This window comes from Pelodiscus sinensis, chromosome 5 (genome assembly GCF_049634645.1).
Source record: "Pelodiscus sinensis isolate JC-2024 chromosome 5, ASM4963464v1, whole genome shotgun sequence".
NCBI lineage: Eukaryota > Metazoa > Chordata > Testudines > Trionychidae > Pelodiscus > Pelodiscus sinensis.
The window spans coordinates 26,988,678-27,002,956 of NC_134715.1; the positions used below are offsets into that span (position 1 = coordinate 26,988,678).

At 39.5% G+C, this 14,279-nt stretch overlaps 1 protein-coding gene across 3 annotated transcripts in view; it reads left to right on the forward strand.

Annotated features, from left to right (window-relative positions):
- The window catches only part of GSTCD (glutathione S-transferase C-terminal domain containing), a 128,524-nt gene that overhangs the window by 85,698 nt on the left and 28,547 nt on the right, over window positions 1-14,279 (forward strand). For all 3 annotated transcript variants that reach the window (XM_075929687.1, XM_075929688.1, XM_006119312.4), the window contains one exon: window positions 13,568-13,683. In XM_075929687.1, the coding sequence (XP_075785802.1) occupies window positions 13,568-13,683 (116 nt within the window). The remainder of the gene's footprint in view (window positions 1-13,567; window positions 13,684-14,279) is intronic.

Genomic DNA, 14,279 nt, shown 5'->3' on the forward strand with positions numbered 1-14,279 from the left:
CCGCCCAGGTGGCGGCTTTGCTCTGGTGTCCCTGGTCTGCTGGGGGGGTTCAGCGGCTTTGCTGGACCCCCCCAGCAGACTAGGGGGACAGGAGCAAAGCCGCGGAGCACGCCCGCAGCAGGACAGCCCAAGCGCGCCCGGGCTGTCTCGCTGCGGGCGTGCTCAGCGGCTTTGCTCCCCGTCTCTCTGGTCTGCAGGGAGACGGGGAGCAAAGCCTTGGAGCACGCCCGCAGCGGGACAGCCCGGGCGTGCTTGGGCTGTCCCGCTGCGGGCATGCTCCGCGGCTTTGCTCCTGTGCCCCTGGTCTGCTGGGGGGGCGGTGCAGCTAGTGCCCCCCCCCCCAGCAGACCAGGCTTTTCTTGCCTACCCCTGGGGTAGAGCATCTGGGGGCTGCCGGGATGGTCCTGATTCAGCCGCTGCTCGTCAGTTTCAGCAGCGGCTGAATCAGGACGCCTGGGGCAGAGCAGCTGGGGTGCTGCTGGGTTGCTCCAGTAGAGCCGAGGAGCCGCGTTACTGGAGCAACCCAGCAGCACCTCAGCTGCTCTGCCCCAGGCATCCCCAAGTCTGCCGCTGCTGAAACTGACCAGCGGCTGACTACAGGAAGCCCCAGGCAGAGTTGCTCTGCCCCAGGCTTCCTGGAATCAGCCGCTGATCAGTTTCAGCAGCAGCTGACTTGGGGACGCCTGGGTTTTTTAAGTTGAATCTGTATGTAAGTCAGAACTGGCATCCAGATTCAGCCGCGGTTGAAACTGATCAGTTTCAGCAGCGGCTGACGCCAGTTCCGACTTACATACAGATTCAACTTAAGAACAAACCTACAGTCCCTATCTTGTACGTAACCCTGGGACTGCCTGTATTGAAATCTCTGAGCATTCTTGCAGAGAAGCTACGTTTTAAGGTGGTTGGACAAACCCATTGGATAAAAAAGTCAAGAGAGAGAGAGAGATTATACAAAAAAATCTTAAGATAAATATTTTAGATAGATAGGTATTAAAATGTTGATTCTGACCCAGCCTGGATACCCACAGAGCACTTAAAATATCTGAGGAATCCCAGGTAACCACTCCCATTTTTTTTTACATGCTGTGTAAAAGTATATGCTCAGCATTCAGTGCCTGAATTTAATAACGATAGAAATGTAGCCGTGTTAGTCTGGTGTAGCTGAAACAAAATACAGGACTATGTAGCACTTTAAAGACTAATAAACCACGAAAGCTCATCACCTAATAAACCCTCTTCTTAGTCTTTAAAGTGCTACATAGTCCTGTATTGAATTTAATAACTGAATTATACTCAAAAGAAATTCTGCCATCTCATCAGGGTATTGGCCCTTATGCATTCATCATTCATTTTATAACATGAAGGAGCATCAGAAAACACAGACCTAAGTAACAGTGAGGGCGGGGTAGGGAAGTACTAATCAAAACCACACTTTTCTGTCTGTGACGCATACTTTTTGTGATACAAGCTGTTTTTTTCAAGATTCAATTCAAGCTTTCATATTTCAGGCCTGCTTTTACAATCGGAGCAGGTGGCACAACAGAAAACAGATTTTGCTGTTAAAGTCAGAGGATCAGAAAACACCTGTCAAAACTCAATGGTGTGGTTTAAAACCACACAAAAACATTCCCAGCTTATATTTGGCATTCACAGTATTTCATTGTTTAATGTTTACAAGATTACTTTTAAAAACAGTTTTGTTTTTAGCTTTATTTTTTTTTAATGGGACAAAAAGTATAAAAATCTACGAGTAGCCTAACAGTTATTGCATCTTAAATGAAAATTGCAGGATGGAAGCACTCATTACTGAGTTTTACTCAAACTTTTAAACAGTGTTTTGCTCTTTTTAAACTAATCAAAGCTGCATGAATAGCAAAGGCACTGTTTTAGAGATCTGTATCAATCCTGCCTAACAGTTTCCATAAAACTCATATTTACACAGGATGAGGCTAAACAAACCTTGATAACTGCAGTGGTACACAGACTGAGATGGCCTGGCAAACATGTTTGGTTTCTCTGCAGAATATGAAGACATGGGGCATTTGGTTTAATTTATGCAACATATGTAACCAAAGTGTTTTAACCTGAAGTCTTTGTGTAAAAACAAAAACAAAAAAGAACAAAAAAAAGAACAAAAAAAAAATATGGATACATAAACAGTTGTGGGGGTGGTCCAGTTTTCAAATTCCTGTGTTCATCAACCCTGAGTTTTAATTTTTGTAGTGACTGAAATGTGAAGATGCTGTCACCATTCAAGATTTTTCAAGGCATTATAGTAGTAATGTAGTAACTGTTTCAAAATTACCTTTTCCTGTGTCTCCAAACTGGTGCACTCTACTAAGGAAAATTCAAAACGGTGAGAGTCTGTTTGAACAAAAACAACAAATGACCTATTAAAATAATTTACATGTTAAGTCTGTGGTGACACTCAATACATGATAATGGGATTATAAAGTATCTTTCCGACCTTTCTTCCAGTACTGGTGTGATGATGTTCTTCATTGCACTTGGCTATTTTAATTTTATGGAAAGATACAGAATGGACTTTTGTTTCACCTTTTCATGCAATATGCTTTTTTCCTTCCTGAGGACCGCATTTTACTTTAAACCTAGATTAAGGTTTTGTTTATTCCCTTTAAGTCTTTTTTCATATTTGTGTTGATTTCCTTTCCCTTTTCCTTCTTGACTCAAACACCTTTGCTGGAAGATGTTTTTTATCATCATGAATAGAGAGCAAGATTAGAAGCATAAGGAAAAAGTGATATTATGGCTCTGGGGAAGAGAAGTGACACAATGTCACATAGAAGTGAGATTAGGTATGAGGAAGACACTGATAGGAATAAGAGGATGATATTGAAATACTATGAGGAGAAAAGTCAAGACATGAAAGGAAAGGGGGGAATGAAAAGGGAAGAAAGGACACAGGGACAGAATGAGGAAGAGAATTTAATATATATATATATATATATGTGTGTAAATGGAAGGGGAAAATAAGAGAAAATAAAAGCAAAGGAGACATTTAGTACTAAATTACATGGTTAATTACTGTCTTATAGATGCATGAATGTTTTAGTTGTTGAACAAAAATACATATTTCAATATATTTTGTATTCACTAATAATAAACGCTCTAGTAGTTAGATCAGCAAACGGCATGAAAATATCTCAGGTCTGACACATCTCAAGTTGCATATCTTTAAAGCTTGAAATAATATTTTTATGCAGCATTGTTTCTTACAGGTTATGTCCATGTAAGAAAATGCATGTTAAAATTAGTGCAGATAACAGTGGTATGGTTTCACTACATTCGCTTCAGCTTTGCTGTTAGTAGCTACTATGATAATAAAAGTGTATACTTGGCTCCAAACAGCTAGTGGTGTTTAAAGCACAGGTTCATTGTCTAACCATGCTTGGTCTTCCTCAAAATGGCAGATACTGCAGGTGCCTGTGTACTCACTCCTGCTATTGCCATCATTAGTACAGGTGAAAAATTTTCTAGTGTAGAAAAGTCATTTAATCAGAGTATGATTATTTTTCTAAATATCTCCAGATGCAATCTAAATAAATAATAAATATATAGGTCTCCATTAGATGAAACCCTAGTGCATTGAAATTGCCATATAAGGCATTTAATAAAATCAGTATTTAAAAATAACTTTTAAAGTTATAAAATATAAGTTGAAATATAAGTAAGCTAAGATAAAGATGCACTATTGCAGTAAAGTACATTGGTTAATGTTCTGCTTCTGCTCTAGTAATACAATTCATCTCAATGCAGAGGGCGGCATGATGCCTAAACTTCGCTTAAATCCCACTTAGTGGGACTAAAATTGTCATGTACTCCCTCTACATGGGGAGAATTTCACCTGTGAGTTCAGACAAGTCTTAGGCTACGTCTAGACTGGCCCCTTCTCCGGAAGAGGCATGCAAAGCAGGCAAGTCAGAATAGGGAAATCCGCGGGGGATTTAAATATCCCCCGCGGGATTTAAATAAACATGGCCGCCGCTTTTTTTCCGGCTTGGGGAAAAGCCGGAAAAGAGCATCTACACTGGCACGATCCTCCAGAATAAAGCCCTTTTCCAGAGGATCTCTTATTCCTACTTGCAAGTAGGAATAAGAGATCCTCCGGAAAAGGGCTTTATTCCGGAGGATCGTGCCAGTCTTGCAAGTAGGAATAAGAGATCCTCCGGAAAAGGGCTGCCCGGCTGCCCGAGCCCCTCCGCAGCTTTGCTCCGCGTCTTCCTGGTCTACAGACCAGGGAGACGCGGAACAGCTTTTCTTGCCCTGGAGTACATGGGTGGCGGGACCGCGAGGTCCCGCAGTCCGTGTCCTCCGGGGCGAGAAAAGCCGCGTTCGTAAATGCGGATCCGACATAAGTCGGATCCGCGTAAGTCGGGGACTTCCTGTATTGTACATGTAATGTCATAGTCCTACTGACTTATAAAACTTTTCACAGGTCGGAATAATACTCTCTGATATTTCTCAGTATGATAGGATTCTTTATAATCAGGTGAAGAATAGAGTAAAAAGTACAGAGGCTAAAAAAGTGCTCCAGTGAGAAGCAAAATCCAAAATAATGTCAGCAGCCTGAATTGTTTAGATTGCTTCTTGTCAGATGTTAAACAGATGCCTTTTGGGAAGCATGTAGGTGTCGATTTGAGAAAAAAAATTGCAAGCAGAAATTAGATACATTTACTTTTGTGGAAACCTAGCATATGTCCTCATGTCTCTTTAATGCATGGGTGAGGAACCTCAGGCCCAGGGCCCAGATGCAGCCCTTGGCTTAACCGGCTATGACCCTGAGGCTTTGGGCTCCCATACTGGTGAGAGGTGGGTTTTTTTTGTTTCTCACTTGTGTGCAGCCCCCGACTGATTATTCTGTGAGTCAGTGTCCCCAACCCAAAAAAGGTTCCCCACCCTGGTTTTAATGGCTTCCCCGGGACGTCGCATGCGGCCTCCTGCCCCGAAGCCCTGATTGGCCTGGGGGTAGGGGAAGCAGCAGGGCCTCCGTGGGCCAAATCAACTTGCTTGGCAGGCCAAATCTGGCCCACAGAGGCCTTTTTTGCCCACCCCTGGCCTAAATGGATTAATCAATGCTTAATATGTTAGTGTACTTTTAAAATCACATCCCCGTAGAGTGCTACAATATGGAGTAGACAAAGTGTCTGGCTTTGCAGGACTTTAAAGCATTCATAGTTCCCCGAGTACATCATCATAAACTGCTATTCATAAAAAGCATACTTCAGAGCTTTTTGGATCATTTTGTCAGTGACTGGGTACTTCAAACTATCAATTTATTTATATTAAGAAGAAGTATTTCCTAAAAAGCAGGTTGATATTTTTATGCATAGCATAATTTTCTGTCTGCACGCAACAGGCATATTTTAGCAAGCGTTTGTTTTATAAAATAGCAAACTATTGGTAGTTAAGTTGGAAGGTTGTGTTTCTTTTAAGTTTCTGGGTGTAAATAAAGTGATTTCCCTTTTAGACACAAATGAGTCTTCTCTTTTCTGTATAATGTTTTTGCTCTGAGAGTATATGACGAGAGCAGAAGAGTAATAAAAAGTAGTCTCTCAATTAATATTACTGTTTTTATTTATTCACTTATTTCCCATTTTGATCATCTTTGTAATAAAACAATCCAAGCAGGCCTGCCAACATGGGGAGGAAGGAAGGAGGCAGTTTTCCTGTGGCCCAGCGATTCAAAGGGGTCCAGGCTCCCAGCCGTCACTACTGATACTGCAGTTCTGGCAGCCGCTGGAGCCCCGCACCCATTTAAATAGTCGCACACTCCATGTGTCTTTGGTGGTGGTAGTGTGTGGGGTACACTCCAAGCAGCATGGAGGACTGGCTGTACCCAACCTTGCCCCTTCTGCCTAAGGCCCCGCCCCACCATGAGCGCAGAGCCAGATCATCCCCACCTAGCCCTGGGGCTTATAGAGGCTGTTGGCTTCCCTGAATCCAAGCAACATTTTATGGCACCATTGATCCCAATGGAACTTGAATACTGAAAAATGAAAGAGTTAACTTGTTTAAACAAGTTGAATGGTAAGCACTGGCCTCTCTTTGTTTCTGTTAAAATCAATGGGAGTTTTACCATTGATTTGAAAGTGAGTTGTTAGCCAGTGCTGAGCCCTTCTTCAAAACTACTGCCTTAATCCACCAATAAATATAGTGTACAAGAAGCTAAATCAGAAAATTCCCTGAAATTGACAATCAATAAGCAATAGCAAAGGGAAAAGCAAAGCAAGATTCATGTTATGTTTTATTGTGATATAAATGTTCTTTTTTACCATTAAGTTTTGCCCGTGGAAGTGTTTGTTTTGGGTGATCTACAAAATGGTATTTTTTGTGTGTATAACCCTGGTATGTTACTTTCAAAAAATGAACATGTAATGTCACCCATGTGAAAACCCAGAGCTATTTCTTCATTATAAATGAAAGTGTTTAACAAATTATTATATTAATGTAAAAATTCAGTAGGATTGCAACTGTTTTCATTTAATATCCTATGAAAGATATTCTGAAAATTAATTTGTACTACAAGTTAATTTTATTAGATTGTTCAAAAAAAAAACCATGCTGCAATCAGTAAAGCCTTTTTAGAAATTTGTGTCTGGCTTTGATTTTATCAGTATGAATCTGAACTCTTGTAGTTCCAAAATTACACTATATTCCTGTCCTATTCTGGTATATTCTTACTACTGCCAAGCCCAGAAGAATTTATAACTTTTCTGATCCTGGACATTTGGTCCAAATATAAGCTTTCCCTCTTGCATTTTTCCAGTCTATTTTGTATCTTTATAGGCCTCTAAAATTACATTTAAAATGTCAAACTGAATTGTTTTTAGCTTCAATGTGTGTTAGACTTGGAGGTCTGGACATGACGCAGAATTGCAATTTTCAGTTGTAGATTTTCTTTCCTTCCAATGTTGTTATTCCCTTAACAACAAAGAGTTAGATATTTTTCAAGGTCAAGAGGCAGCTATATTGCTGGATAGTGACATCACTCCATACATCAATGTAATCTTCATCTATCAAGTAGAATAACCACCCAATTGTACCATTCCAAATTCTCCGTTTGATTCTCTCAATACAGGGCAATTTGTGAACCTTTTACTTACTTTGGTGAGCAGGTTCCTCCAGAGAGTTGTTGCACATCAAAATATGTAACCTGATACGAGGCATATTAGCGGAGATAAAGATCTCTCCTTTTTAATACATCAGCAGCATGAACAGCCATAGAGGAATTATAAACTCACAGAAAGGAATAAGTAGAAGGGACATTGATAGGTCGTCAAGTACAGTCTCCTTTACTGAACAAGGCCAAGTAAATCTGGACCATCACTGATTTCTTAATAAGAACCTGAAGTGGTGAACTACCATTATAATTAGAAAGTTTTTCTAATATCTAATCTGAAGATATGTCTTCACTCCTGAGTGGATTAACACTGTGGCAATCAATCCAGCAGGAATAGATTTAGTGGGTCTACTAAAGATCTGTCAAATTGACTGCCGAATGTACTCCTGTCAACTCTGGTACTCCACTGGAATGAAATGCTGAAAGCAGGTCAGTGGGAGAATTTCTCCCATCAAACCAGCACAGTGTAGATGCTGCAGGTAGTCAACCTAAGATACAACTCCAGCTACATCATCCATGAAGCTGCAGTTGTATAATTTTGGTTGACTTTAGCTCCTAGCATAGACCTGCCTTAAATCTCTCTTGCTGCAGACAAATCCCACTAATTTTTGTCTGACCTTGATCTTCATCCTCTTTATAATAACAGCCCTTAACATATTTGAAGACTGTTATCAGATCCCTCCTTAGTCATCTTTTCTGAAGAATAAGCATGCCCAATTTTTTTTAACTTTTCCTCAGAGGTCAAGTTTTCTAAACCAGTTAGCCTTTTTCTTGCTCTCCTCTGGAATCTCCAGTTTGTCCACATCTTTTCTAAAGTGTGGCACCCAGATTTGAACACAGAAATCCAGGTGAGATCTCACCAGTGCTGATTAGAGCAGGAAAAGTACCTCCCATGTTTTACAGATGACATTCCAGAACACACTCTAGAGGATTAGACCTTTTTTTGCAACTGCATCACCTTTTTGACTTATACGCAATTTGTGATCCATTATAACCCCAGGACCTTTTTCAGCAGTACTATTGCCTACCCAGTTGTTCATCATTTTGTAGTTGTGCATTTGGTTTTTCTTCTTAAGTGAAATGCTTTGAGCTTGTTGTTAAATTTCATCTTGTAGAATTCAGACCAGTTCTCCATTTTTGCCATAGTCGTTTTGAATTCTCATGCTGTCCTCCAAAGTGCTTGCAACCCCTCCCAGCTTGCCACTTCATTATTCAAGTCATTAATGAAAATATAGGACTAAACCCAGTCCTGATCCCCTTGGGACTCCATTAGATACACCCTCCCAATTCAAAAGTAAACCATTGATAACTACTCTTTGAATACGGTCTTTCAGCCAGTTATGCACCCACCTTATAGTTATTCCATCGTGACCACGTGTCCCTAATTTTCTTATGAGAGTATCCTAAAATCAGGATACATCTCATAAAGCTATGCAACAGGAAGGTAATACACATAGATAGTGAAAGCAATATACTGCCAAAAATCTAAAAGGCACAGCCCTGCATTTGGAGTCAGTACAGAGTTGCACTGCCTTAGGAGATGAATGGCAAGTTGAGGTGATTTGTCTGACTTTGCTGAACTCTTTGCCACGTTGTGGATCCAGAAATGGCTTAAAGCTCAGGCTTATAAAATACTTCGGAAGGACAGGTTTTTTGCTTTTTGAATGGATCAGGTTGTTGTACCAAGTAGTAGATACATAATTAAAATCCAGGCAGTGGATGCCACTAACCTTTTGATATGGTATTCATCTTCTTCCCCCATCTCTCAGTTTATGTACACAGACAGATATGTTGCACATTCTGGTGTACTATCACCGTAGTCAATATTTTTTATCAGGAACAAAGTGTAAATGTTTCTAGTGAAATGCAACTTACCAAACCCAGCACCGAAGTAACTGAACACTCTGAAGTGGTATTTCTTCTGAGCAGGAAGCATTTTTATTTACAGCTAAATGTCAGCAGGGCTCTGGTTTTTCATCAAGCACCTGGCAGAATTGTCTAATTGAATGATGCTTTGTTTAATGGTTGCATGGAAACTACTGTAAGGGGTTGTGGATGTGGCTTGAAATGACAAATGATGTGTTTGTAGAAACTGCTGACAGGCATGGCTAGTCTTGACTTCAGCTGTTGTGAGGTAAAATCTTCAAGGTGAGAGAGACACAGGTTACGTGTTAGGAAATAACTAAGTGTACAACATTACCAGGATCAAATATAAAAAAAAATCACGAGTTGTGGTTAAAAAAAATGCAGTTTATAAAATATGCAAATGTGTGTGTGTGGGGGGGGGATCTTTTTATTTGCCTTCTGGTTTCTGAGATGTTAGGTTACACTGGGGTCATGTTTTCAAGCTTTACTCCAAAACTAGAAGGACAAGAAACTTACTTTAAAAAAATGAATCCAGAAGCTAGAGCTTTAAGAAAACTATGGTGAGACTTGGAATAAAATTGTGAGACTCGGCAGCACTGCATATAAAATGTCATTCAGTGTAAATGATTTCAAAATTAAAGAAACAGGCTTAAGATCTCAAATTTACTTTATCAAGAAAACAAAAGTGATATTAAATCAAAACATATATGGAAAATCTGAAGATATATTTTGGCAGTTAGTGATTGTTTGCACTTAGTGACTGTTTACATAGCCTCTAATGTATCAAAAAAATGATGTCAAATTTAAGTTTTCCAGCACTCTCTAGGCCAAACCAAGAGGCCATTTAATACTATGAAGACTTTTATATTCCTCATCACAGAATCTGGATTAATAACAATGTTTAACTGATGAATCCAGAGGTATTGGTTTTGATCACAAATGAAAAAGAAAAATCCAACCTGCTGAGCATGCATGGCAACCTGTCAAGCAGAGTTTTACAAAAGAGACATATGTTTTATTTTGGTGTTGTAATGTACTGTGAGAAAAGGTCACATTCTTCAAGAAGGTTTCACCTTGTAGGAATACATTTCAAAGAAAAAAAGTGTTAAAGACTGTCTTATTGGGCTTTAAGAAAAATATATATTCTATGATAATATTCTATGATAATAGTAGTTCTAGATTATGTGAAGACTGAAAAAGAATAGATGAATAGGAGTATTTAGGCATTCATGATTTAGTTCAATTAATTACACTTAGGGAAAGACTGTTTTACTAGGCAAGCATCTTAACATTTTATACATTTTCTGGATTTTTATATCAACAGTTAAGTAAGCACGGTCAAAATATGAAAAAAAAGGCTGTTGTTTGGTTTTCAGTCCTAAAAGGAAAGTTGTATGCGTGTTACTCATGACCATTTTTGGAAAGTGTAGCTGAGTCTCTCTTTGTTATATAACAACATAAGAACAGCCATACTGGGTCAGACCAATGGTCCATCTAGCCCAGTTTCCTTTCTGCTGACAAAGATTAATGCCATATGCTTCAAAGAGAACGAACATAATAGTTCAGTAATCAAGTGATCCATCCCATGTGTCAGTATCTGGCAGCTGGAGAAATGGGAAAAATATTTGTCAGTATATTTTTGGAGGTTGTGTTTTACCTTTTGACTTCCTATCAAGAAGCTGCAAATGCTAGAATAATTCATTGAGGTATGATGTCACATAGGAATGCTTTTAAAAAAACACAACACTGTGTTCCTAACACAGAAATGTGATTTATTTTTCTTATCTTTTTCTATGCACAATTAAATTAAATCAAATCGTGTGAGGTGATTAATTGCTTTAAGCTAAAAAAGATAAATGAAAAAACATAATCAGATGTCCAAACTAATGGATAAAATGGTATGCCCGGCACTAGTTTTCCTGTTAAAAATTGGAGCTACCACTTTTGATTAGAATAATCAGACGTTCTTTGCATTTTTCTGACTTCGGAGCAAAAATGCTTGTATGTATTTTTTTTGTTTTAAATCTCTTCCTTAACTTTGAAAGTAAGGCCCAAGTTCTTCAGGAAATCAAGGACAATGCCTGAATGACAACAAAAATGGTAATAATGTTTACATTCAAGTTTCTGGGAAGCCGGGCTGGGAAAAATAAAATTACCCATGGTGGGTAAATTACATGCCAGGGGACTACTTGAAGACCCTTTCATCAACAGCAGCATTTTCTCAGATTGTTCTGCAAAACCAAGAAAATTGGTTCTAGCCAAGCCAGGAATGGATCTTAAAGCCATTTTCTTTCATTAATGTGCTATGGATGGAGTTTCAGACATCGGTTTCAGACTAAAAATAGAAATAAACATTCAACATTTTGAAATTAGTCACTGTTCTCAAAATACTTTCTCTGACTCACTAAGTAATTTTTGAGCTCTTACTTTCCTTTCTAGGCAGCTTCAAGTTATTTATAAACTCTGAAAGAATTACTGAAAGAATACTTTAAACACAGAATATCTTTATTTATAGATGACTACTGTAAGCATCTCAGTATTACTGCTCATTGTACCATCTCCTGCAGCCTTTTTTTCTGTTGTCTTTGCATAGATAGCATAGAATGTGCTACTGTAAGAAGTGGATCTTTTATATTTCTGTTGAAAAATATATTTCTGTTGAAAAAGATTGTGATACTCTTCCACCATAAGTAGATCTATTGACTTTGTGATACTTTTGGTCATGGTCAGTAATATGGATGTTAACAGGCGGGTAATTCATTAATCGTGTAGTTGATAAAATTTTTATTGACTATACGATTAGTCAGTAAGGGAAGGCTTGCTCAGTCCCGGCTCGCGCTGGATCCAGGAACTATCTCCACTGTGGCTCTGCAGTTTAAATGTAGTAAGAGGCAGGCGCACAGGCTGCCTGGCTCCTACTACATTTAAACTGCAGAGGCACAGTGGGGTTAGCTCCTGGACCCTGAGCGAACCGAGACTGAACAGGGCTTCCTCAGTCCCGACTCACACCGGGTCCAGCAGCCCCTGTCCACGGGAGCTGCTGCCGGAGAAGCCTCTCCTGCTACTTTGCAGCAGCCTCCCCTGCTCCCCCTCCCTCCTGTGCTGCTGCCTCTGATAGAAGCAGCAACGCATGGGGAGGGGAAGGAAGGCGGCATTGCAGAGACAGTGCTGGGGGGAACTGGCTTTTAAGTTGGTTCCCTCCAGCACCAGCTCCTGCTTCCTGCCTTTTGCTGCCTCTGATCCTACCCTTTGACTAACTACTTGTTTACATCTCTAATAAGTAACCTGGCCATAAATTTGGATCATTTAATTAGAAAGACATTGCCCCAATTTGGTAGGGGAAAGAGGAGCTGCTCCTGCAGATGCAATGAGCAGAAAGCTTACGGGTTTTTTTGGAAACATGCTAGAATTTATTCTTAGTTACTTTGCTCTTATAATAAGCTATCCTTAAAACACTATTCCCTTAAATCTGAACAGAAGCTTATTTTTTGTAGAATAGATAAGCAAAGAATGTTGCAGAAAAATAGAGACAGAACCATTCAGTGGTTCGGGTCCAAAAAAGCTTGCGGTGCATCAGCAGCATTTAACATACTCAACCACATTGCAGAACTCAAAGAAAGCCCTGTATTTATATTTCAGAGGATGTGGAACAAAGATTTGGACATGTGATGTGCATGAAAATTTAATGAGAAGAAAAAAAGAAGTTGCCTAGATACCTTTTCTTCTTACCTCAATGATTAGCTTGTAAATGACAATTTCACTACTAGAAATGTCTATCTACAGTTCCAAATATTTTTCTGAGCAAAGAAAAGGGATGTTATGGTCTCTTTCTTCATCTTAACAAATAATAAGGTCCGCAAACGTCATTAGTTTCACTGAAGCCAACAGCATGTTTGGACTATATAAATGCTAACCAAACAAATTAATTATATCTCAAGAAGCCATTTCATCTTTTTTAAGTACTGTTGAAAGCACTGAGGTTTTAGTTTTCTTTTGTATGAAGGTAGGGCATTCCAGTTGTTCTGCAGACAGCTATGAAGTAACATCTTAATTTACAAATAGAATAATTAAATAAATGGGGATTACTTGCAGTGCACTCAATATGAGTGAAAGTGAAACAGTCTGAAACAAGGTGCTTAAAGAACTCGCGTGATTTTTCTCCTGTAAAATCTCTGATCTGAGACAAATCTCTGTTTCTGAGCCTGAGTCACTGGGTGAAAATGCCCTTTAAGGTTGTGTTGAAGGATTTGATTACCATATCACAATTCATTTCCATTTGTAAGTGTAATTGTACAAAGCCATCTGCGTGCCTTAACAGGAACAACGTGAAGAAAGAATTCCATAATGTGCTAAAGCAATTAATGGAACAGTTCAAAATATTTAGGCTGAGATTTTAAAATGTGCCAAATGTGATTATTTTTCTAAACTGTCTAGACAGCTTTGAAAATCTCATAATTGTTGGTTCTGGTTTTCTTATAACTGTTAAAAAAGTTACAAATATTATGGAATAGCTATAAAAATTAGTCGTCATTAATTTATTTTGTTTGTTTTCATCCTCAGGAAAGATGTCTGGTGATCGTGGTCTGAGGAAACAGCAGCAGTTGAACAATCTGGTGTCCATGGTGATAAAACTATCTAAGCCTGGAGATGTGATTGTGGATTTTTGCAGTGGAGGGGTATTGTATGTTCTCTGTATATAGTGCAACATTATTGTTTTTTTAATCTTTTACAATTCCAGCAGGACATGATTGCAAAAAATAGGATCATGGAGGATCATTCTTTCAGGGCTGTCAGGGACCAGCCTACCTGTGACAGGCTTCTGTAAGAGACAACAAGACAGTTCAGACCACCCTACAAACAATGATATTTCTAGGCAGCTTATTAGTTAATGAACCTGATAAAGTTGCCAAGGTCCTGTTAAGGGGGATGCTAGAGGCCAGATGCTCCTGAGAAGAGAAGCTCCCATCAGAGCAAGGGGCCTGGAAAGTGTGCTTCTAGAGAGGGGAGTTGGCTAAGTAGGTAGGGTTGCCAGGTGTCTAGTTTTGAACCAGACGGTCCAGTATTTGAGCTTTCTGTCTGTGAAAGAAATTGAGAAAATACCGGACATATAAATGTCCGGTATTTTCTAATTAAGTACGTTTTATTATGATCATAAATATCAGTACGCAAATACACAGTAGAGAGGAGGGGGGCGGGGTGAGGTGGGATGGAATCCCTGGGGCCAGACTCACCCTTGCGCCCCGCCGGAAACGTGTATGGGATGGGCAACAAA